At 37.5% G+C, this 26,173-nt stretch overlaps 1 protein-coding gene across 1 annotated transcript in view; it reads left to right on the top strand.

Annotated features, from left to right (window-relative positions):
- The window catches only part of TMEFF2 (transmembrane protein with EGF like and two follistatin like domains 2), a 229,683-nt gene that overhangs the window by 174,156 nt on the left and 29,354 nt on the right, over nucleotides 1–26,173 (top strand). Inside the window, exons 6-7 of the mRNA XM_047720627.1 lie at nucleotides 4,611–4,759; nucleotides 5,494–5,553. Of these exons, the coding sequence (XP_047576583.1) occupies nucleotides 4,611–4,759; nucleotides 5,494–5,553 (209 nt within the window). The remainder of the gene's footprint in view (nucleotides 1–4,610; nucleotides 4,760–5,493; nucleotides 5,554–26,173) is intronic.

Here is a 26,173-nt window from a genome sequence, read left to right as displayed (position 1 = left end):
CACTCTGGAGGACAAGGAGGCATTCCCAAATGTGAGGGAAAGGGTTCCTTAACCCACTGCAGAACGTCCTTGGAGGAGCCGTTTCAGGAGAGGCAGGGAGCTGAATGAATGTCAAGACCCCCAGAAGGTTCATGAGATAATTATGAACACATGTGGGCCATCGTAGACACCACCTTTTACTTCCTGTAATTTCAGTTATTTACCCCATCAAGTGGTCTTTCTAAATCAGCAGATGCTCCGCTTCTCCCTTACAATTCAGAGAACTAAGGTTTTCTGTCAATGTTAATGTTCTTTGAAGGATTTCAGAGGGTAGTATTTCCACATACAGACCCTAAAATTATTATTTTCAAGTAGGGCTGATTCTTTTTCTTTGTAGCCTAGAAGAAAAGAGATCTATGTAATCGCAGTGTCAGAATGTCAAAAGACTGAGATAGGTTGGAAAAAAGAAGAAAAGGAAAGAAAACACACACACACACACACACACACACACACACACACACATACCCTTAAAGGCATCCATGCAGTCCTCAGCCTTACAAATCCTTGGCTCACAGAAACTACTCATGACATGCTGTAATTAACTAGTTACTCCTCTCAGAATGAATAATAATGCAATTATTTGCCAAAAGCAGTGAAGAAGGTATAGTTTTTGCTTTTAAAAATATCTGCCTTTCATTTCTGTAAAAAGAAAAACCCTGGATTAATTTACATAAGCTGCTACAGCGCGAAGTGACCTGCAATTTCATTGTTACACTGTATGATAATTCTGTCACCTTTTTATCGGAGCCTTATATTTTTCAGCGGCTTGAAACAGCCATAAACTGACAAGTCACTACCATATTTAAATTATATTGGTTCTTAAAACCTGTACCTGAATACTGCAAAATATAAGTAGTGACCTGCATGGTGAAACCCGTCCTTTTCACAACAGTACTCTGCTGTCACTGAGTCACTAAGGGCTGGTGCCCTGTCTCCATTGCGGGACACAAATTCAAGGAGGCGGGCGGCCTCTTTCAAGTTCCGAGTAGCACAGACTTAGGTGAGTGGTTTGGACAGATCACTGGTTCTTCCTCCTGTGTGCTCCTGTCTAGACGATAACTGTCCTCTTTCATTTCCACGTCCATCCTGCCATTCAACAATCACCTATTGATGACTTGCTGTGATGCCCTCTACCGGGTTCCAGAAATTCAAAGGTAGAAAAGACATATTGCCTTTAAGAAGGTTGCAGAAAGTGAAGGCATAAACTAGTGAACAGGCACGTTAAGAACGCAGTAAATGCCCCCACAGAGCCCATTCTCCGCACACACGTACACAAATTCAAGTACTCATATCAACACGAAAATCTCTCTGCCCCATGAATCCGAACTTTAGAAAATTCCAGGCTCTTTGAAAGTTTTGAAAGAGCTACTTGGAAAAGATTTGGTGCTAAAACAGAGTTAGTTGGAGTGTTCGTTTGTGCGTACGTGTGTGTGTCTGTCTAAATGTATATTTTTATGAAAAGTAGAAACAACTTCATATCGAATTTTGTTAAGGATAAGATAGTGTAAACAATTGATGTCTTAAGTAGTCAGATTCACTTAATTCATATCATTTGTTATTCATTCTAAGAATCGGGTATTAATTCAGAATGCCTTCAAATGAATATTCGCTGATACATCCCTATGATACTACAAAGTTGGGATCATCTGTTTGGGAGGACAGAGACTAAGAGGCATTGTGATTTAGATTCATAAAACCACGATAAATATTCCAAGAGTAGACATAGCCTTATTTTTTCAAGTCCCATTCATCCAAGGTATTCCTTTAATTAGTTAATATTGGGAATTTGGGTTTGCCTTCTTTTTCATTGTACTGAACAGTGTGTGGAACAGTGTTGGTTCTGGCATCAAACTGCCTGTATTGGAAATTAAGTTCTTCCCCATAAAAGCTTTTTGACTTCTTCAAGCTTCAATTTTCTCATCTGTAAGCTGAGGACAGCAATAGTAGCTACCTCAGAGAGATAGAACGATGAAAGGAGTAACGGGATATAAAGCATAATGACACTCTCATTAAGTGAGCTACTATTATTATTGTCATTATTAGAGCTCAGTGAGAACATTTAGTATCTGCCAAGAAAATGATTTAGCTGCCCTCTGTCTGCTTTTATGATGATATAGTAATGATAATTTATATTATTGCATCCTTTTTTAATAATATAGGACCATGTTATTATATTTATTCATTTCATTTATTTATCTACTACCTGTAGTTACTGAATGACTAGTGCATACAAAGTACTGGGTGGTGCAGGGAGTACAAAGATAATTCAGGTACTATCAGCAGAGTTTCAGACTATTGTCCTGGAATCCTGCACAGTTTTCCAACTAATTAAATTTAATAAACTCAGATACTAAAAATAATTTGAGGATACCTGCAGAGCCCTCATATCCTATATAATTTACTCTTTAGATAGACAAGAAAACATGATTTTCTCTCTGTTCTGCTATTAGTTACAGATAATTATGTTGATGTCTTTCAAGGAGATAGTCCCCAGAGTCTAACACAACAACAATAAACTGTCTGGAAGGTAAAATAGAACCAACTTTAAAAAACAAAACAAAACACAATGTCCGTCTCCTCACCTCTTTATTTACTACAAATGGTTAAGGAGAACAAGGCTGATCTACAAAGTCACTTCCCCAAATGCGCGGTGAGAAGGACCAAAAGCTCTTGAACACGTAGGCGGCTACCAATCTCAGATCTTTCCAATGCCAAAGCAGGAACATCGGGGCGAGGTCAGATCACCACTTAACTAACCACTCGAGGACTTAAGCATTCAGAGATGGTTACCATCTGTCCTAGCTCTTTGTTCCTAAGTATGTGAAAGTAAAAATAACCAAGTGCTCCTAAAGCAATTCTCTGAAAAAAAATTAAGGGCATTGGCACTACTTCTGCCAGTGCTTTCGACGGCGATCTGGGTAATTCTGATCCAGATGGCCTAAGGACACACTCTGAGAAGCGCTTGTGTGTAGACAAACCCTCTCTCACTTATTCAACAAATGGATCACGCAGTGATTTCCAGGAGGTGAATCTGGTGCCAGGCTGACGGCCTACGAAGGCGGAATCCTAGGCTCTACCCCCTGAGTTACTGGGGCCCAGAAATCTGCTTGTAAATCGGTATATTTAAACGTTTTCCAGGAAATTCTAATACACAGACTATGGTGAGAGGGAAGGGGTTATATGTTACTTTAGCACGTCCGTGGGTGGTCCTTGTTCCACAATGTACTAGCTTCCTGACCTTATAATTGCGCTATCATTGGTCTATAAAATGGCTGTTGTGAAGATTAAATAAAGCAACGCACGTTAAGAACCCAGCGTGTCGTAAGCTAGTTGTTACTGTAATCATCATATTACATGCCCAGCTCTGAGTAAGATCTACAGAAGTAAAATGTGAGTGAAGCATATAATCTATTTAGAAAAATAGCATAAATATTAATAGAAATTTAAAATACAAGTTTTTATTTTAAGGCAATAACATATTTATACACATAAAAAATATTCTGAGTGACGAAGTAGACTGTAAAATACAGAGAATTAGAAGAACATAGGAAAAGTCATAGAAAGTTTGCTAGATATGTCTCATTCTTCTAATTCAGGCAACCTAATCCTCATTGACTCACTATTTTATGTATATTATAGAAAAATATTGACGTTGTGAGTGATAATCAACTTGTGTTTATTATTTAAAGCTAGAATTAGAAAAAAACAGCATGTATCTGGGGAAGGGGTCCATGGGACAGGTTTCAAGGGGCTCACACTCTAAAATTTTATGCAAAAAAGTTGTTTTGTGTGAGTATGAGTATTTCCGAAGAGAGAGCCACATCTTTCATTTGATTCTTGAACTGTTTTATGCTCCCCCCAAGGTAAGGACCACCAAAGATTCCCGCTTAGCACGTCACGCGCATTCCCATGTAGCTGAGAGAGAGAATTCCTGATTGTGCTCCAAGCAATCTCAGGGCTTGCTTTCTTGCAAATGTCCTCTGTGTCATTTTCCTCACGCGCTCACCGTTCAGATACCCCGAGAATAGAAGTTAACACAGTAAGACCCCATCTGAGGAAGCGGTAAAGCAGACTTTCAGGGCGACCTCAGCCTGTTCGAATTGTGCTGACATCAGCACGGCGGTTTGATGGTTTACCCACATGTTTTTAAAGTTCCAATGGCAGAGATTTACTGAGGATTATTTTCTGCATTTTCCCTTTTTAAAATTTTTTTTAAATCCTTTTATCAGTCTTCTGAGTTATTTTCAGTGAGTTAGTTCTGTGCTTCTTTTCATCTCAGGTAGAAGAGTGAAGGAGCGTCCCTGGAAGGATACAATTCGATTTTGCCGACTTGTATGTTGGCAATCTGGCAGTCCTCCCACTTTCTCTTTTCTGTATAACGTGATAACAACATACCGACGCCACTTTTTCTTTCTTTTTATCGATTGAGGTGAATTGCTATATGACATTATATAAGTTTCAGATAAATGAGCTTGTAATTTGATATTTGTATACACTTGGACGTGACCGCCTTCTTAAGTCTAGGTACTATCCATCACCATTCACCCATCTTTACCTCTCTCTTCCTTTAGGTGTGTGTGCAACATCGACTGTTCTCAAACCCACTTCAATCCCCTCTGTGCTTCTGATGGGAAGTCTTATGACAACGCGTGTCAGATCAAAGAAGCATCGTGTCAGAAACAGGAGAAAATTGAAGTCATGTCGTTGGGTCGATGTCAAGGTAATGTTTGTACCAAAACTCATTTCAAAGAATGTTTTTAGTCTTGGTGTAGAAATGAAAAGTGAAGAGAACTCCTTATTAGGCAAGCTATTTCCTTTCTGGAAGACAATTCTGATTTATAATTGGTAGGAAAGTCTACTGTAGCATTTGTGGTGAGTGTAGGAGTTCGAGAGCCTATCCGCAGCAGCCCATATCTTTTTCTATATAATGGGACTGTATCTTCACAATGCCGTAAACACAGAAGCCAATATTCAGCCGACAGTCTCCCTGCACAGGGGGGGAAATGGTCAAAGTCATCTTTAGCAAAGAATCTGAGGTTTTATTAGAAAACCTTGAAATTAAAAACAAATCACACCACTTTTATGTATTGAATCAATAGACATATTTGAAGTACATTTTTTTAAAGCAGGATGTATAAGAATGTTCTATTTTGTTTCTTATTCAGAAAGAAACATTTCCTTGGTTTTTGACTTGTTATTCCTTTATCCATCTATCTCCGCTATAATTGTCAAACTTCTCTTTGTCCCAAACTCTAGAAAGCTGATATCATTCTATTATTTGCTCTCAAGCAAACTGATGTAAATCTGTCTTTGCATAAAGGTAGCTTAGAACTATAGCTGTAACATTTCCTTAGTGACAGTGAAGGTACTATTGGTGGAAAATTATAAATTTCACATTAGATGTTTAAGAAGCAATTAATCAATATTAACTGTTAATTTTCTTTTTTAACACAGATAACACAACTACAACAACTAAATCTGAGGATGGGCATTATGCAAGAACAGATTATGCAGGTACATTATAAATTTTCTCTACAGAATATGAGCACTTCTATAAAAAAGAGTAGGGGTGAATTTTATTATTTATTTATTTATTTATTTATTTATTTATTTATTTATTTTTACCATTAATCCTAAATTGAATCTTGCAAGACTTCTGACATGTACTAATCTTCTCTTGTTTGGCTCAAACTTTCAATAAGCAATAGTGAATTTATGTTGTAGCAAATAAAATGCCTTTTTTTTTTCTTGCCAGAGTTAAAGCACTTGTCAAAAATGTCAGTAAGATATAACTAACTTGTTTTGACATTGCAAATGGTACAAATGACAAAACATTTATCAAATTAATGGGCATCAGTGGAAACTAATGCAGTTTTTGGCAGTATATTATAATGAATGCAAACATTCTTGTTTGAATTTCCATTAAAGTCAACAATAAAAAAGTTTGTTAGTCTCTAAATAGCTAGAAAGGACAGCTATAAATAATACAGGCTATCTCTGTAAATGCAAAGTTTAAAAGTTATGTGTAACTTATTTTTAAAACAATAATTTATTTAAAAATAATAATAATTTATTTTAAAAGTACAATGTAACGTCTGACTTATGCAGAATTATCAAGCATTTATATAAAAATGTAAATTTTATTTAGCAGTTCTAGAATATTATTTTGAGAACTATTCTAACTAATATAATTTTTCTAGGGTGAGAAATAACATGGGTATGCAAATAAGATTTTAACAAATTATTAAATTTCATGAAAATTTAGGATTAAAATATAAAAGTAAAATTATTGATATGTAGAATTTTGTTTTTTAAAGAGCTTTTCACTTAAATATTAAACAGTGATAACTAGATTTTTGGCCAGTAGTCAGCCAAGAAATGCTTCGTATATTTCAAGATATGTGTTATCATTCATTTTTTTTCTGAAATTGTATTTTAATAATATTTCTGAATTATTTTTATATACAAAATTAATCTCAATGAAATTGAGATCAGATGTTGTACTATGGATACCTCACACCTCTCAGAATTTGGAAATAACAAAAATGTTTTTTTTTTTAATTCTTCATTTTTATCTAAATGGTCTTCAACATGTAAATAAAACTTTTCATGTGCTAGAAGCCTGGAATTATCCTGGACAATGAAACATGGAAAAACATTAATTCTACTATGATAGAGCTGTTCCCAAATGCCCAGAAGAGAAGAAGCAGGTATTCCTTGGAAAGAACAGTCCATGGTCAATAAGTTTGGGAGAAATCCAGATAAACAGATGACTTTCTCACCCAGGACACCTCACAGCTCTTGTGCACACTGTAAAATTTTTAATAGATACACACCTTTTATTTATTTATTTTTTAGTTTTTGTTTTAATATATACAAAATACACACAAATGTAGGCTGGGTCGTGTAATGAAGCAAATGTATTCACCACTCAAATGCAGTAACATGAACCCATGGCTAATCTTGCCCCATCTCCAACTGCATCCTCTTGTAGCATTTTCAAAATATGTGGAAAGAAATCCCAGAAATTGCATGATTTTATTCATAAATACTTTAGCCTGCAATTCTAAAAGATCAACATTTTTAAATAAAATTGTGTTATTATCACACCTAAAATAATTATTAATAATTCCGTAGAGTGAATAGCTTTTATCAAACTTATTTGAAAAATAACCCATATTTTCGTGGCACTTTTGAGTACTGGTAATCCCAAGAATGCACTTTGGAATATGCTGATTCACAGGAAAGTATTAAAAGTGATAAAAGATAATGAAAAATTGGGGCACCTGGGTGGCTCAGTGGGTTAAGCCTCTGCCTTCGGCTCAGGTCATGATCTCAGGGTCCTCGGATCGAGCCCCGCATCGGGCTCTCTGCTCTGCAGGGAGCCTGCTTCCCCCTCTCTCTCTGCCTGCCTCTCTGCCTACTTCTGATCTCTGTCTAATAAATAAATAAAATATTTTAAAAAAAAAAAGATAATGAAAAATCAAGGTCTGAGACTAATATTATATGTTTTAAATGTTAAATGAATAAAATTTAAATTCTGTATTTTGTTATAAACAATAGCTTTATCTCAAAGGTATTGTAAGCCACTACCTGGCATATTTAATTTTACTGTAGCCTAAAGTTTTTGAAGATTTCATAAAGATTTCACTTTCAAAGAAAGAAAGGATGAAAAAAAAAAAAGATTTCACTTTCATATAAAAAGTTACTAACTGTGCTTAAAATACCTTTATATTGTTTTGCAAATTAATTCACTTGGAAAAAAATCTTCAAAAATGAACATTATGTGAATAACTTCGCTATTGAAACTTTAGTCATGGGACTCCTAGGAAAGTCAAGTTTCTCCCTGAAACAAAGACCTTGTCAAGTTGATTAGCATCAATATGCAAGTATATGTGAGTTTATAAAATTGTACATTACATATCATATTGGAGTTTACCACTCTGCCATTGTCATTCATGAAAGGGTAACCCCTTTTACAGAATGCCCATTTTCAAAGAGATTGGGAGTTAAATTTTTCTTCTAAAAAAAATCGCATTTGAATTTGGTTTCAAACAGATAATTTTTTTTTAAGATTTTATTTATTTATTTGACAGATCACAAGTAGGCAGAGAGGCAGACAGAGAGAGAGAGGAAGAAGCAGGCTCCCCACTGAGTAGAGAGCCTCATGTGGGACTCCATCCCAGGACTCTGGGATCATGACCTGAGCTGAAGGCAGAGGTTTTAACCCACTGAGCCACCCAGGCACCCCCAGATAATCTTTTTTAATAATTTCAAACCACACCCAGTGCTCCATGCAATACGTGCCCTCCATAATACCCACCACCAGGCTCACCCAACCCTCTGTCTCTCCCACCCCTCCAAAACCCTCACTTTTGTTTCTTAGAGGCTACAGTCTCTCATGGTTTGTCTCCCCCTCCGATTTCCCCCAACTCACTTCTCCTCTCCATCTCCCAACGTCCTCTGTGTTATTCCTTATGCTCCACAAGTAAGTGAAACCATATGATAATTGACTCTTTGCTTGACTTATTTCACTCAACATAATCTCTTCCAGTCCCGTCCATGTTGATACAAAAGTTGGGTATTCATCCTTTCTGATGGAGGCATCATACTCCATAGTGTATATGGACCACATCTTCCTTATCCATTCGTCCGTTGAAGGGCATCTTGGTTCTTTCCACAGTTTGCCAACTGTGGCCATTGCTGCTATGAACATCAGGGTACAGATGGCCCTTCTTTTCATTACATCTGTATCTTTGGGGTAAATACCCAGTAGTGCAATTACAGGGTCATAGGTAGCTCTATTTTTAATTTTTGTTTTCAAGATTTTATTTATTTATTTATTTGACAGAGATCACAGGTAGGCAGAGAGGCAGGCGAGGGGCGAGGGGAAGCAGGCTCCCTGCTGAGCAGAGAGCCCCATGCGGGGCTTAATGCAGGGCTCAATCCCAGGACCCTGGGATCATGACCTGAGCTGAAGGCAGAGGCTTTAACCCACAAAGCCATCCAGGTGCCCCTATTTTTAATTTCTTGAGGAATCTCCACACTGTTTTCCAAAGTGGCTGCACCAACTTGCATTCCCACCAACAGTGTAAGAGGGTTCCCCTTTCTCCACATCCTCTCCAACACTTGTTAGTTTACTGTCTTGCTGATTTTGGCCATTCTAACTGGTGTAAGGTGGTATCTCAATGTGGTTTTGATTTGAATCTCCCTGATGGCTAATGATGATGAACATTTTTCATGTGTCTGATAGCCGTTTGTATGTCTTCTTTGGAGAAGTGTCTGTTTATGTCTTCTGCCCATTTTTTGATGTGATTATCTGTTTTGTGGCTGTTGAGTTTGAGGAGTTCTTTATAGATCTTGGATATCAGCCCTTTGTCTGTATTGTCATTTGCAAATATCTTCTCCCATTCCCTGGGTTGCCTTTTGTTTTGTTGACTGTTTCCTTTGCTGTGCAGAAGCTTTTGATCTTGATGAAGTCAATGAAGTACATTTTCGCTTTTGTTTCCTTTGCCTTTGGAGTCATATCTTGAAAGAAGTTGCTGTGGCTGATATCTAAGAGGTTACTGCCTATGTTCTCCTCTAGGATTTTGATAGATTCCTGCCTCACATTGATGTCTTTGATCCATTTCGAGTTTATCTTTGTGTATGGTGTAAGAGAATGGCCAAGTTTCTTTCTTCTACGTACAGCTGTCCAATTTTCCCAGCACCATTTATTGAAGAGAGTGGTTTTTTTTTTTTTTTTCCACTGGATATTTTTTCCTGCTTTGTCGAAGATTATTTGACCACAGAGTTGAGGGTCCATATCTGGGCTCTCTACTCTGCTCCACTGGTCTATGTGTCTGTTTTTGTGCCAGTACCATGCTGTCTTGGTGATCACAGCTTTGTAGTAAAGCTTGAAACCAGGCAACGTGATGCCCCCAGTTTTATTTCTCTTTTTCAACATTTCCTTTAGCAATTCAGGGTCTCTTCTTGTTCCGTACAAATTTTGGGATTGTTTGCTCCAGCTCTTTGAAAAATGCCGGTGGAATTTTGATCAGGATGGCACTGAAAGTATAAATGGCTCTAGACAGTATAGACATGTTAACGATGTTTATTCTTCCAATCCATGAGCATGGAATGGTCTTCCATCTCTTTGTGTCTTCTTCAATTTCTTTCATGAGTGTTCTGTAGTTCCTCAAGTACAGATCCTTTACCTCTTTGGCTAGATTTATTCCCAGTATCTTATGGTTCTTGGTGCTATAGTAAATGGAAATGATTCTATAATTTCCCTTTCTATATTTTCATAGTTAGTATATAAGAAAGCAACTGATTTCTGTACATTGACTTTGTATCCTGCCACATTACTGAATTGCTGTATGAGTTCTAGTAGTTTGGGGGTGGAGTCTTTTGGGTTTTCCATATAAAGTATCATGTCATCTGTGAAGAGAGAGAGTTTGACTTCTTCTTTGCCAATTGGAATATCTTTTATTTCTTTTTGTCGCTGTTGCTAGGACTTCTAGTATTATGTTGAGCAACAGTGGTGAGAATGGACATCCTTGTTGTGTTCCTGATCTCAAAGACAAGGCTGTCAGATTTTCCCCATTGAGAATGATATTTGCTGTGGGTTTTTCATAGATAGATTTTATGAAGTTGAGGAATGTTCCCTCTATCCCTATACTTTGAAGCATTTTAATCAGGAATGGATGCTGTATCTTATCAAATGCTTTTTCTGCATAATTGAGAGGGCCATGTGGTTCTTTTCTCTTCTCTTATTGATTTGTTCTATCACATTGATTTGTGAATGTTGAATCACCCTTGCATCCCAGAGAGAAATCCCACCTGGTCATGGTGGATAATCTTTTTAATGTACTGTTGGATCCTACTAGCTAGGATCTTGTTGAGAATCTTGGCATCCATATTCATCAGCGATATTGGTCTGAAATTCTCCTTTCTGTTGGGGTCTTTGCCTGGTTCGGGGATCAGGGTAATGCTGGCTTCATAAAGAGTCTGGAAGTTTTCCTTCTCTTTCTATTTTTTGAAACAGCTTCAGGAGAATAGATATTATTTCTTCTTTGAATGTTTGGTAGAATTGCCCAGGGAATCCATCAGGTCCTGGGCTCATATTTTGGGGGGAGGTTTTTGATCACTGCTTCAAACTTGTTATTAGATATCGGTCTATTCAGGTTGCCAATTTCTTCCTGATTCAGTTTTGGAAGTTTACAGGTTTCCAGGAATGCATCCATTTCATCTAGGGTGCTTAACTTATTGACACATAACTGTTGATAATAATTTCTGATGATTGTTTCTATTTCCTTGGTGTTAGTCATGAGATCTCCCTTTTTATTCATAATTTTATTAATTTGAGTCCTTCTCTTTTTTTTGGATTAGTTTGGCCAGTGGTTTATTGATCTTATTGATTCTTTCAAGAAACCAGCTTCTAGTTTTGTTGATGCATTCTATTGTATCTCTCGTTTCTATCTCATTGATCTCTGCTCTAATCTTGATTATTTCCCTTCTTGTGTGTGGGGTTGGCTTAATTTGCTGTTGATTCTCCAGTTTTTTAAGGTGTAAAGAGAGCTGGTGTATTCTGGATTTTTCAGTTTTTTTGAGGGAGGCTTGGATGGCTATGTATTTCCCCCTTAGTACTGCCTTTGCCGTATTCCATGGGTTTTGGACCAAAGTGTCTTCAAACTCATTGGTTTCCACGAATTGTTTAAGTTCCTCTTTGATTTCGCGGTTGACCCAAACATTCTTAAGCAGAGTGGTCTTTAGCTTCCAAGTGTTTGAATTCCTTCCAAACTTTTTCTTGTGGTTGAGTTCCAGTTTCAAACATTGTGGTCTGAGAATATGCAGGGAATAATCTCAATCTTTTGGTATCGGTTGAGCCCTGATTTGTGACCCAGTATGTGGTCCTTTCTGGAGAAAGTTCCATGTGTGCTCCAGAAGATTGAGTATTCTGTTGTTTTACGGTGGAATGTTCTGTATATATCTACGAAGTCCATCTGTCATTCAATGCTCCTGTTTCTTTATTGATTTTCTGCTTGGATGAACTGTTACTGAGAGTGGTGTCAAACATAATTTTTGACCTTCAGTGTAATTTCTTTCAGTTGGCATCATTTCCTATCTTATCCCATTATTGAGCATGAGAAGGAAAGAGAATATATTTTTAAATCTGTGCAAATGAGGCTGGTCCGAGTGCAGTGGTGTTTACAATTAATTGATCACAGCCAGTTACAGATTTCTTGGGGCGCCTGGGTGGCTCAGAGGGTTAAAGCCTCTGCCTTCGGCTCAGGTCATGATCCCAGGGTCCTGGAATCGAGCCCCACATCGGGCTCTTTCCTTGGTGGGGAGCCTGCTTCCTCCTCTCTCTCTCTGCCTGCCTCTCTGCCTACTTGTGATCTCTCTCTGTCCAATAAACAAATAAAAAATCTTTAAAAAAAAAAATCTGTGCAAATGAAAACACTTCAGACCCTCAGTGTTGTCCAAGGTCTGCTAGTTTGACATCAGATTTATCTAGTAAATTCCATAGAAAAACTTTTAAAATAAAAATAAAGTTTAAAAATACGTGTCTGTTTGAAATCCAAATTTAAGACAGGAACAAAGATAATGTCAATCGAAGCTTGCAATTCCTAATTAAGCACTGATTACCTACTTTAAAACTCCCACAGAAGTTAATTTAGATGCCTTCATCTTCATTCTAATCTTATTAAAACACAATGTTTACTCCTTGTTAGACAATATTTAAATAATAGCCACATCCCTCAACATTTCCAGGCTTTCAGTAGTATTTACATTTTCATACATTTTGGAATAACAAACTTTGGAAAAATAAAAGGATCCAAATGGAGTCTCAGTATGTCACTGTCCTCTTAATTTCTGTCTCACATTTTCAAATCTCCCCAAGAAGGGAAAACAGGAACTGTGTGACTCACATTCCTAGAAGTTTGCTATCTGCTCACAAGCTCATTTAATGTCACAGCCACTTCCCTTGTTAGAAAAACATCGATGGACATTCCCACTGGAGGGAAGTACCGATCTTAACACACTCTCATTTTTTCTTAGATATTGTTAATAGGAGAGGTTAAAAACCTTTAGCAACACCCCTATTTTTCCCGTTTGAACCTACCTTATCGCTGTTAGTACAAAAAGCACATATTACTGATTACAAAAATGAAAAATGATTTAGAGAGCTTAAATCTAAAAATAAATATGTCATGTCTCATATTTAATGTCATTTACAAAATAGAAACTTCAGTAAGGATGAGCAAGGGCCAATTCACAAAAAAACAAACAAACAAACAAACAAAACAAGTATAAAGAGAGCCATGCCTCCAACAAGACTAAGGGGAGGTAAACCAAACTTATGCTGAGCTACGAGATCCAAGATATACCTGAAATGGACTCTAGGAAATCAAAGAACTTGCCAAGTCATCCCAGCCAGCATTACTTTCTGGTTGTACTTGATTTGGGTCTCTATTCTGCTCTCTCTTGTTTAATGAGACCCAAGGCATTAGTGAGTCCTGAATCAGGAGCTTTGGATCTGTTTCAAGGCAGAGTGACAGGATCTCTGTCTGATAAGCTGAACAGGCTACTTAATGTCATTCTCCCTTCATCGGTCTAAGACTTGGGCTTCCATTTAGGTCTTTCTCTTTACTTGCAGAAGGGCTCAGGGAATAAAATTTTATAAAGCCATAGAGCTGGAGCTTTAGGGATTTCCATTGTTTTAAAATGCTAATATTAAACTTTCCTTCTGGAAGTTTTTATAAATAGCGTATTTTATAAGTAGCAAATGTTTTACACCTCTTTGAAATCTGCAACATTTTCTTAAAAAAAAGAATTCCCCCTCGAATGAAAAAGTGAAGTTCAGCCATTTTGTTTTTCTTCATCTGGTCTGTGTATTTTCTGACTGTTTTTCTTTTCTGTCTAAAAATCTGATCATGCTTCAGAAAAAGTAGCTCCATATTTTTCCAGTGAAAATGTACTTAATTTTATATATTGTTCGATGTAAAAAATAGACACATACACATAAACACACACACGAAAAGCAAAACAAACCACAAACTTAAATGATTTTTTCTTTTATCATCTAGAAAATAAAATGAATTTTCTTTCATGAAATTTTGTACCTTTTGTACTACAAAAGGATTTGTAGTGGTTTGTAATTAAAATATATTCAATGAGCTCATTTAAAGAGAAAGTGAAAACGTAAGGCAGAATTGTAGAGGAAAATGATTATATCACCTGCATTTAGCCCTGAGCTTCCTTGCAACCAACGTGAAAAGAGAAAATATGATTTAATCAGGTCATATGGCAAATATTTAGAGTCCCTGCTACATGCACTCCACTGGGCTTTACAAAGGTGAACTTCTCGTTCTGAGGGCTCTGCCAAAAGGGAACTTGGGTTTCCATTGCCTGACAGAAGGATGAATAAATAATTCGTTCAGAAACCAGATACATAGTTTCTCTAACGCTAAGTTTTTAAAAGAAATATTTGGCATAGATCTCCTTATTGCTGGAAAACATAGAATGGGTAATATCCTCCTTCAATAGTGATTTTTATAAAATAAGCCAAAGCTTTTCACATTGCCAGGATTTTTTACAAGAACTATTTGTAAGATTCTAGAGCATCACATTGGAATATATGTAAGTCCACAATAGTCTTTCCATGGCAGATTAAATAATATATTTATGTGTATTTCCAAATTGGGAAAAAAATAACACAGAGTACTAAGGGCAAGGGCTTTGAGGGGGAGTGTGTAGCTTATTTTCTTCATGTATCTACAAGTCTAACAGGAACTGGATTCGCAGAACAGTCAGAAAGCCTGGACAAAGATAAAAAATACGTTAAATTCTAGTATGTATATGGGGAAAAGAAATTTCCCCTGCTTTTATTAGCAGTTAACAAGAAAAGGTAGCCTTGAGTCGTCTCCACAACCTTGGAAGGTAGCCAGGTCTCCCCACTCTGAGTCGAGGTGCAGGCGTGCCCGGAGTCTGTCTTCCTATTGTGCATTATTACACTGTGCCCTCCACCGTTTCTCTTAACATCAAGGGAGCCTTAATTTTTAAGGAAATTTTGTCTTTAAGATCCCGGGGTGCCTGGGTGGCTCAGGTGTTAGGCATCTACCTTTGGCTGAGGTCATGATCCCAGGGTCCTGGGATGGAGCCCTGCTTCGGGCTCCTTGCCCTGCAGGAAGCCTGCTTCTCCCTCTCCCAGTCCCCCTGCTGTGTTCCCTCTCTCACTGTCTCCCTCTCTCTGTCAAGTAAATAAATAAAATCCTAAATATAAAGAAACCTCTTCCTTATCTTTGAGCAATAATTTAGATATTAAGCTCAGATCTAAAAGAAAAAGAAAGAAACCAGAAATATACACTCAAACCAAGTTCCATATATCCTATGATTCCATTGACTCCTTTGTCCACACTAAGAGGAAACTGACGTCTTGAAAGGATACCTCGTCTAAGTGAATTGTCATAATAACTTGTTCTCGGCCCAAGTCTTTGCAATTTACAAAGGCCTTCCACGTACACTGTCTCCTTCAGTCTTGATGACAGAAATGTGAGGGAGATATTATATGCATTTGACAGGTGAGAAATGAAGGCTCAGGGAGATTAACTAAAAAGGAGGCATGTGGTAGAGCTAAGGTTCAAACCATCATCACTAATTCGGGAATCCAGCTGAGTGTGAATGGTATGCGACCAGAGAAGTGTCACTACCTACCATTCTGAGAGACTTTGGGACCCACTCTGCACCTTAGAGCTTAACCCCTTGAGAGTTCCAGACTCAAGAAGGTTTCACCATGACATCTGCTTTGCCGTGAAGCTCTCCAAAGGGTTCTCCTCTCTCTGATTTGTCGACATCTCACAGACCTCTTACAAGCACCGTCTGGTTTGATTCTTAAGTTTTACTGTTCTGCTTCCTATTTCCCACATAGACAAGAGAAACTAAAGAGAAGCGTTTGTTACCGAGTGATCCTACATTAATAGAAAATGTGTGTGTGATACTTTCTAGGCTTACAAAGACCCGTTCACATTACCTTCTTTGCTCTCACGTCAGTCCGATAAAACAGGGTTACCAATACTGGGGGAAGCAAAATTGTAGCTCCCAAAAGCTAAACGGTTGACCCAGAACTGGATGCAGCGTTTTGGCCCCCTGACCACCACCCATGCAAACACAGCACTTGCTTGATTTACCTACCACTGCCTCAATTACTCTCCCGCCATCCATGTATCGACATGAATATCAAGTGGTTACATTTCATATTTATTACATGAATTAATTCAGTCATGTGGAAAAAATCTGCATTTAAAATGGAAGCTTTCTCCATTCGCTCATGAGCACAAGGAACGCTTCGCCGGAAAGGGTGTTATGTCCAGGCCAATAATTTGATCTGTAGGAAAGAAATAAATAGCAAATGCAGGCAGCTACTTGTAGCACAAATATTGGTATCAACAGTGAAATAAATAAAAGTGTTTGCCCAGGCTATTATAGTGCCACCAGACTAGCCTAGAATATTTAAGCTCAGGAAATGAATTAAGATGTCAAGATTTTCTCAAGATTTCTGAGGGAAAGTGTCTCAATTCAAGTATTTTCCCCTCTGGGATTTACATTAGAGTGCTGCAAAATTCATAAAGCTTTTCTATGAACTCTAACTCACAATTTTTCCTGCTCTCTCAAACTTCTGTGCTTTCACTGTGTTCCCCATAAAATCATGTAGCCAGTCATCTGTAATATTATGTTATGTTCACGGTTATAGATAAACACAGAAATAGTATTTGCAACACAGATGAAGGCTTTCTACTGACGAGTTGCCTTGGGCCCTGGTAGACTCTGGAAAACTTTGTGTTATGCCCCAGTTCAAAAATGCATTCTGCATCATTTATGTGCACTTTTCCCTATTTGAAATGCTCCTTCCTGAAGGGAATTGCTCACCTTGAGGTGTTACTCATCCACCTTTCTCTTCCATTAAGATGTGGCAGAAAGTTCAGTGGTTAGACCACTAAAAACGAGGCAGGGCTGAGTTTAAACACTGGCCGTGATTTTGATTATTTAACCTTGAGCCAATTAATTGAGCTTTCTGAGCCTCAGTTGTTTTCATCTGTCCAATGGACATAAGAAGCCCACTTCCTTACTGTTAAAGTTTTAATTAAAAGATGTGATGGATGATATTAGCAAGAAACGAGTAAGCCAGCTGTTGTTGTTATTTTCCTGTTGCTCTGACCGTTGAAAATTTATTTATGGGAACTATAACCCATTGTATGGGCTACGATCTGTCCGTATGATACATAGTCAGAGTTTTTGTACAAATAATTTCATTTATGACTCATACAATTACAAAAGGTTCATTTTTTTCCCTCCTCAAGACAAATAACTTGTTGCAAGATATCTGGCTTTTTGATTCATCTATAAAAAGTATTCATTGAGCACGTACCGTTTACAGGTCTTCAGCACACTGATGTGTCATGTGACTGACTTTTCAGTTTTCCTGCAGTCGACACGATTTTATATATGGTATAGTTCAATCCCTTTAAAATAATATGACCACCAGATTATCAAAAATGAAAATCAACTAGAAATTTAGTAGGAGGACATAAGACTTGACTGAACTGCAAGATAATGATACCATTTCTGTTTCTTTTCTACTTGTTCTTTGAAATTAGTCAATTATAACCCAGGATGTATATATGAAAGACCTACATTTTCATTATTGGAAAGAAACCTGTGTAATGGGTGGTCATAATGATGGGAAGGCATCAACCAAAAATAGCAGGAAAGTGGTATATAAGAATTTATGTTTATTATGAAAAACATTATTTCCACTCAGAAAAGTTAATGTTTATATATCATCAATCAGCACAAACACACACACCTGGACGAGTCCGAGCATGAAGGTCAGAAAGACAGCTCTTTTCCCTGATGATCGGTTTTTGTTGTTTTGTTTAGCACAGGAGGAAAAGAGGAAACGCTAGTCGAACGCAAACATGTAGCTATCACTAGTGAAAGTGACCTACTTCTCCACCTTAACTCACCTTTTCACTTCAAGCGCATCATTTCCACTCCCGGGAAAAGTGGTATAAGTATGGCCGGAATGTGAGAAACTGGAAGACAAGTAAGATTTGTCCAGATGTTCTGCATAATTTCAAGACCCACTGTTTTCCATAAAACTAATAAATAGAATTCAAGCAGTTTCAAAAAAATGAAATACCCAGAGCACGTTGATTGCTGCCTTTGTTAATGAGTCTGATATGCTTCAAATATATGAACCCACATTATCAAGCACATTAAAAATTCAGTTCTCACATCTTGATGATTTGAGACTGTGTACAAATATAATCAACTAAAAATACTTTCAAATATCTGTGAAACTAAAAATCTCTCAGAAAAATTGTGTTTCTAAACATTGTTACTTATTTCAAGGGTCATAGCTTGTTCCCCCTAGTTGTTCCTTTGGAAATTGCTTCGACTTTTAGTTTGAACACAGCTGTCATCAAGAGAAATCTAACTGGTGAGCTAAACTCCAGGAATAACAACATATGCAAATCAGTGATAGGCTTAAGGGAAGAGGTGGTCCAGTAACCTGAATGTAGTAATAAGGACCAAGAAGGTCAGCAGCCACTCCCACCTCTGAGTCCTGAGATACAGAAGAGAGTAGAGAATATGGCCACCTTGTGAGAAGACTAAAGGGATGGTATTCAAGGAGAAAGTCATTCAGGATACAAGAAGAGAGTTGAAAATTTCAGTGAAACTTCTGAGGTTGGGGGGACTTTGCTGATTATGGAGCACAGTTCCTGGTGAGCTTTGGGAAATGGTTGGAAATTGGGGGCAGAAAGATAGGTTTAGTCTAAAGTAGAGAACCAGCAATGACAGCACATCAGGGACATGGTGACTTGGTGGAGATGGACAACTGGGACAGGAAAGGGCAGGAATTGGAATATTGACTAAATTCATTATAAAAGCTCTTGGACTTGTAGACTTAGAAATCTGAATTTTCAAAACACCAAGAGTAAGCTGTTGTTCGCAGTGAACTTAAATTAACCAAATTCAATGTCTGTGTATTGATTTGCAATGAGAAAGCATTACCTGGAAGACGTGGGTCCCTTGACCAATGTGTTCTCTTCTTAGGGTTGGGTTCTCTGAAAAGTCCGGTCATAATGAGTGAGCCTGAGTAAAAGATACGTTTTTCAGATGTTTAAGGTATCCAGCTAAGATGCAAAGGACTACACAATAAGGATACCCCCACCCTCAAATCGGGATAAGTGCCTTTGGCCAGGACATCCTCAGAGCTTACCTAACAGTAGTGCCCTGTCTTATTCTCCTTTGTCTGGGTTTCCATTTCCATTTCTAGCTAATGCTTGTCCGATCTACCTCTTTTCCTAACTATAATAAATTTAATCAGATTAAAGTTAGGCTGGTTCTCCCAGGAGCATTTGATGACTTTAAGGCATTCTGGTGCTCTTGAAAAGTATAGAGCAATCTTGTTCTCCTTACTTCTGAATTCCTCTGGGATGTCAATGAATATCCCTGGAAATGACAACATTAGTACAGAATGTCAGCATTAGCCATATTGGGTTGGTAGGTCCTTCCTCACGGAGCTTACAAAGGTTTTTACACAAAGTTAACTTGGAAGACCATTCTTGAACATGTAATCCAAAGACATCTGACCAATAACAGAGAAGAATGAATAAATCTTAGAAAGCAAGTTTGATATTTTTGGTATTTACTGAGATAATTCTGAGCATTTGTGCTGACAAATGTCCTTTCTGGTGATAATATTAATGTTTAATTCCCTAAAACAAATAGAATGAATTTATTAATTATCCCACACAGAATGAGATGGAGAGTTTTGCAAAGAGTTGTGAATGCATTATCAATGTTCAACGGTGTTACATAATAATTCCTATAAAATATATTCCAGGCCACTAAAAAAAAAAAAAAAAAAAAAAAAGACTTCTCCATTTTCTTATGCATTTTACAAGATTCAAAGCTGTGTGTGTCATCCATCAGAAAACTCCTCCCAAGACTATTTCATTTAAAATTTCATTTAGTGGGATGCCTGGGTGGCTCAGTGGGTTAAAGCCTCTGCCTTCGGCTCAGGTCACGATCTCAGGGTCCTGGGATCGAGCCCCACATCGGGCTCTCTGCTCAGCGGGGAGCCTGCTTCCCTCTCTCTCTCTCTCTCTCTGCCTGCCTCTCTGCCTGCTTGTGATCTCTATCAAATAAATAAAATAAAATCTTTAAAAAATTTTTTCATTTAGTAATGGAAATAAATGTCTAACTAAAAAAAAAAATTAAATTAATGTTTAAAAATCACTCCAAAAATGAAGCTTAAGAACAAGCCCCATTTGTCTTCCAGAAATTAAGTATTCCAGAAAGGGCATGTTATTCGTCTACAGAGTTTAAACCCACAGGCAATTAGTGTTTTGTCAAGCCGTCCACATCCAAATCCACTTCTGCTGACGGACTGTTCATGTACTGTCACAATTATTTTACAAATCTTGCACCACTGTTTTTTTTTTTTCTATATATTTTTCTGTTATTGAAAGAGCCCCAGGGAAGCTGGAGGTTTCCAGTTGTTTGAAATAATCTCTGAGCAAATCCCACTCCTGTCCCCACATCCCTAGTTACTCACCCTTCCCCAGGGTTGGCACATAAACCTTTGTTGTGGCTTCAGATTTTTAATGAAATCTAGCTGCGGAAGCATGAGAAAGAAGTAGCAGGCCAGGGAAGCTTATCTATGGGGTAGTTTTAGTAAAGTATACACATTGTCTTCTGTAAGTACGATACACAGTAGTAATCGTAACACCCCATCAACAACGATAAGCAACCATTGACTCTCGGTTATCTCAGTAGATTTTCAGGCCTCTATTCTAACTTTCTAGCTGGCTGCTTTCTGCAACAGGGCGTGTTTCTTACCTGTTCACTTTGGCCTTGAACTGGACTTAAGAAACACGCAAATTGTCATGTTACCCTAAGAAAACCATTGTCCTCTTCATTATAATTGTGATTATCATCATCGTCACCAGGAAAACAATACCACTGGAATAAGACTACTTGGTTTACTCCCAAATCAACTAGAAATTGTTTATCTCCTTCTTTGAATTCTCCACCAAACTGTTCTCCAATAACAGGAGCAGTCCTATTTATTTCTGAATTCCGTTTGGATTTCAGAGCACATGACTTGCAAATAGCACCTTCTACAAGCGGCCGTATGGGTAAGAACGCAGAAACTTGGCTTAGTCTAATCTCTAGGGCAGGCTGACCTCAAGCTAACTGGACATATTTAGCCTCTCAGAACCTCAGTTTTCCCATGAGTAAAATTGGGTAATGATATTATATTTTTTTTTCTGGGTTTAGGATTCTATAACCAAGTATGTAGCTTTAGTTCGGAAATCAGGAACTGGAGGGAAAGTTACTGACCATAACCTTATGACAGAGGTCCTCAAATAGGGTAATATTTGATAATGTCTAAAGACATTTTTGATTGTCTGGGAGAGCGGAGGTACTGTTTGCTTCTAGTGGGTGGACAAGGGTGCTGCTGACCGTCCATCAATGCACAGGACAGGGCTCCATAACAAAGAATTATCTAGCCAAAATGCGAGTAGTGCCAAGGTTTGAAAATCCTGCTTTGTAGTGTTAGAAACTATGGTCATACATATATGACATGGGTTCTAGAAATTAAGTGACACTATGAAGTCCAGAGCTGGGTTTTCTGAGCATTTTTCAATTCTCCTGTGCCCCAAAAGGAGATACAACCCCAGACCAAGGATCATTGTCTTAGTCCAAACTTTTTATCTCACTGCTTCAAACACACACCTTCTTTTTCTAAAATGACAATGGTCTCATTAATAGAAATGTGCTTCAGTGCGGGGCGCCTGGGTGGCTGAGTCGTTAAGCATCTGCCTTTGGCTCAGCTCATGATCCCAGGGTCCTGGGATGGAGCCCCTGCATCGGGCTCCCTGCTCAGCGGGGAGCTTGCTTCTCCCTCTCCCATTCCCCCTGCTTGTGCTCCCTCTCTCGCTGTGTCTTTCTCTGTCAAATAAATAAATAAAGTCTTTTTAAAAAAAGTGCTTTAGGGATTCACAAATAAGAGGGAATATCGGTTTCTGAAAAGACTCATCAGAATAATAAAAAATTCATCTAGCTATAAAGGAAGTTATATTCTTTGTTATTGTAAGTAATTAAGCAAAGTCTCCGTCATAATTGGACCCCTTACCTTATTCACTGTTCTTGACTAGTATCCTAATAACCTGGATCCCTGCTTTGCTTCCGTTCAAAGCTGTGTCACCTTTTAGTTCACATTCACGGTTCCTTAACAAATTTTGACCAAACTGCTGACCTATCTGAAAGATCTTTAATGATACTCGTTGAGAAGCCAAAAGCAACTAATTCAAAGCTTCTTTTTATTATCCGGCACTTGCACAGGGTAAATACTTGTAAACTTTGGTTCATAGGAATATATTTAAAATCAACCAGGTAAATTCTATTAAAGTATCCAACAGCAATTCTTAAGACTAAAACCGTGCTATTCCCAGAACAAAAGGCTTGGGAAGATGTTAGGTCTCAGGTGTTCACAAAAACCTTCATAAGTGAAATGGGGGAGACTGAAGATGTCTCCTAAATGTAACTTAGCGGTCAACTAGACTGTGCCACACTCCTCGGGGAAGGACAGTGATGGGCAAAACTGTCACAAGCTCCCAGGCACAGACCCTCCTCGGAAGGGGGAGTAAACCCTGCCGCATCGGTTTGCGGCCATACCTAGTAAAATAAAGTTATTGGTTTTGTAACAAGGACAATGAGGATATTTGTTTAAAAAGACAACTTGAAAAAATAGCGGAGACAACAGGAAATGATAAATGAGCAAGTCTTCGCTACAGTAATTACTTTAGTATTGAAACAAATGAGTAACTTTCACCGCAATGTTATTTTCTGTCTTAGACGATACTACTACCAATTCATATAGGATGTGTGATATTGGCCTTTACGCTAGAACAAAAAAGTCCCTAAGAGGAGTTGGTAAATAAATTAACTGAGAGATTTGTGTTAATGTTTTTAAAAATTTATGATGTCCTTTTTGGAAACAGACTATCTCTGATAGTCGGGACAATTTTTTTGTTTTTTCATCTACACTAGTTTTATACCAAAAATGAATTGTTAAAAGAAAAAAAATGAAGTAAATCTTTCTGGGGTGGATAAACAAAATAACATAGAAGTATCCATTTATTGAAAGTTATTCTGTATATAGTTTGTTAATTCCCTACTGAAATGTTTTGATTTTGTGGAAAACACACTGGACAGAGTATCAAAAGACCTAAATTCTAAACCTAGCTGCTCAATTTACAAATGTTACATAATCTAGGAAAGTCTCCTAGCCTCTCTGAAAATCTTTAAAATGAAGATTATATATTTTCTGCCTTTTTCACGTGTTGGAAATGAAAGTCCTTTTGTGAGAGCTGACTCACTATGTAGTTATAAGGTATTATTACTGGCACAAATTTAGGATACAAAAACCTATTCTGACATGTTTTCCATATGGTCATCAAACTTTTATTTTTCAGATTGAAATAATTATTTAATTTGTGTAACATAATTTGATCTAATTTTAACAAAATTCAAACTGAAGAATTTTAGGTTTTAAATTTTCATTTTTTCCCTGTTTCTGCATATGGATATATTGGGTGATATTTAAAAAAAAAAAATAAGTGACAAGGCTATTTGACTCAATCTTCTTTGACTACATCTAAAGTTTTGAATTTGAGCCCCAGGTTGTTCTGTTCCCTGCTGATTGGCTTACACCTTGTTCGAACTTCTTTTTCCAAAAGCACAAAGGCTATTTGGGGCAACCATTCATAATGTTACAATGATTTTCCCCCCTCAATATGTTCTTAAGTAATGGAAGAGTTCGTTGTACTCAGCATGTATAGAATATTTCAGAATTTGAGTAAAAATTGTATTATTCTAAGGTAATGTTATTTAGCCCTGTTAAGAGAACTCAATTACAGAATTTGAATGTAGCAGTATGCCAATTAAAATTACAAGTTAGCAATGTTAAGGGCCTATTCTAAATAAGACACATTCCATCATTCCCACATTTTTCTTATAAGTTTTACCTACTGAGAATTTCATCAACAAATACATAAATATTTCTAGTAAGTTGTGACTCTTGTCCTCTCTCTAGGCAAACAAAAAATAAAGAAATAATCTCATTCCTTGTGTTCATAAAGATTAAATTCCCACTCCTTCCCTTCCCCTCATATAAATGAACCTCTATTCTGTATTTAAATTTCTTTGGCGGTATAAATTGCCTTTTTTCTTTTTTGCCTGCTTTCTTAATCGCCTAAATCTATTAGCTAATAACTCGCAGTATAAAAAAAAAAAGAAAATGCTTTCTTTTAATCAACAAGTTTTCCCCATATTGGGATTTGATTTCCACAGTTGCCCTTTATTCATTTAAGAAGAAAAAGGAAAAAAAAAAAAAAAACTTTTGTAGTTTGCCTCCATAGTTTATATTTACCCTTACTTACCATGATATTTTTAGTAGATGGGCTACTCAGGGTTTAGCACAATACATCTACAAACTATCATTAAACTTTGTATTTAATTTTGAGCCTTGACATAGCCTAGTTCATTCAGTGTTCTATGTGACATTTTAAAAACCTGAGCAAACAGTCTTATTCTTAGGAAAGAAAAGCTCTTTCTCACTAGGTTCAGGATTTAGAGACAATATTGAATTGATTTGAATCAGAAAATTGTCTCTGAAAACCTGAAATGAACGCAAACGTTAGGAGGATGATCTCACTTCTTACTTGCTGTCTTGGTCTTGTACTGTCTCTTCTGAGTGGCTCTTAATACTCACTCAAACACTGGACGTGATCAGATCCATCCCAAAGCCGCAATTCGCTTTCGCTTATGCCAGAGCCCAGGCTTGCCACACTCCACATCCCACCGCCATGCCAGGCTTCTGTGCCTGGGGGAAGAGCCCTGTTAATAAGAAGCGTGTTGTCATCATGCTACCAGGAACTATCATCTCAGATGCCAAGATCACTTGTACATCTTACTACTATTTCTTCACACACACACCCCCCCCCCCCAAAAGAAATCGGCGTTTTTAAGTGAACAAAGTTCTCCTGCCTTACCCTTCAGGCAGGATTCTTACATTCCTTGGGGTGACAGAAGTTCATATCCCTTTCTGCCCCTCGGAGGAAAAAAAGGCGAAGATGCATCATTAATCATGCAAACTGTCTCCTGCAACACTGCCAAGAAAATGATCATCCCATTCCAACCATCAATATTCCTGACACCTGTCTAAAAACGCAGGTCATGCATATCCATCTGCCTTTAAAGAAGTGTCAATGTGCAAACATCCCTTCACTATTTTTAGGGTCATGTTAAAATTATTCATCACCTACCTGTCAGTTCTTCCAATTTGTCATATTGTCCTGATCTACCAATGTCCCTTACTGGTTATTTCCTTTTTGCATTGTGTTTTCAGAGCACTAGGGTATAGGATGTTTTTGAAATTGTCAAATATATAAGAGGCAGTGAAATCTTGCTATAGGCCAGAGTTCTCACCAGGAAATCACTAGGCTCAACGTCTCCCCAGGCTTAATAGGAAATGCTTATATCTGGGGTTCTCATTCTGTTGCAAGTTCTGGTACCAACTAATTTCTGGTAGGTGACTTTCGTTATAAATTCCACAACACTCCTGTCTTGGGAAATGATTCCAAAGGGTTAAAAGCACACCTTACCTATGAAACAAACCTTTTAAAATTAAAAGGCTAAAGAAAAACTTTTCTGATAACACTATCAACAATCAAATGCCTAGAGATATTATGTTCTATGAAAAATTCTAAATTAAAAATTTGGTAGGAAAATGTGATTCAGCGTCAGAAACGTAAGTGATGTCACGGTGCATCTCATCTATTCTTCTTAACATAGAAGTCATAATTCCTAAAAAGGGCAAGTCAAATTTTGTACTCATCTTATATAGTTTTAACATTTTTTCTTTTTTTTTAAGTTTTTTTTTTAATTTATTTATCAGAGAGAGAGAGGGAGAGAGAGCGAGCACAGGCAGACAGAATGGCAGGCAGAGGCAGAGGGAGAAGCAGGCTCCCTGCAGAGCAAGGAGCCTGATGTGGGACTCGATCCCAGGACGCTG

The sequence above is a fragment of the Lutra lutra genome, chromosome 3, assembly GCF_902655055.1.
Source record: "Lutra lutra chromosome 3, mLutLut1.2, whole genome shotgun sequence".
Lineage (NCBI taxonomy): Eukaryota > Metazoa > Chordata > Mammalia > Carnivora > Mustelidae > Lutra > Lutra lutra.
Note: the sequence above shows the minus strand (reverse complement) of the source record. Positions and strands in the feature narration are given on the sequence as shown.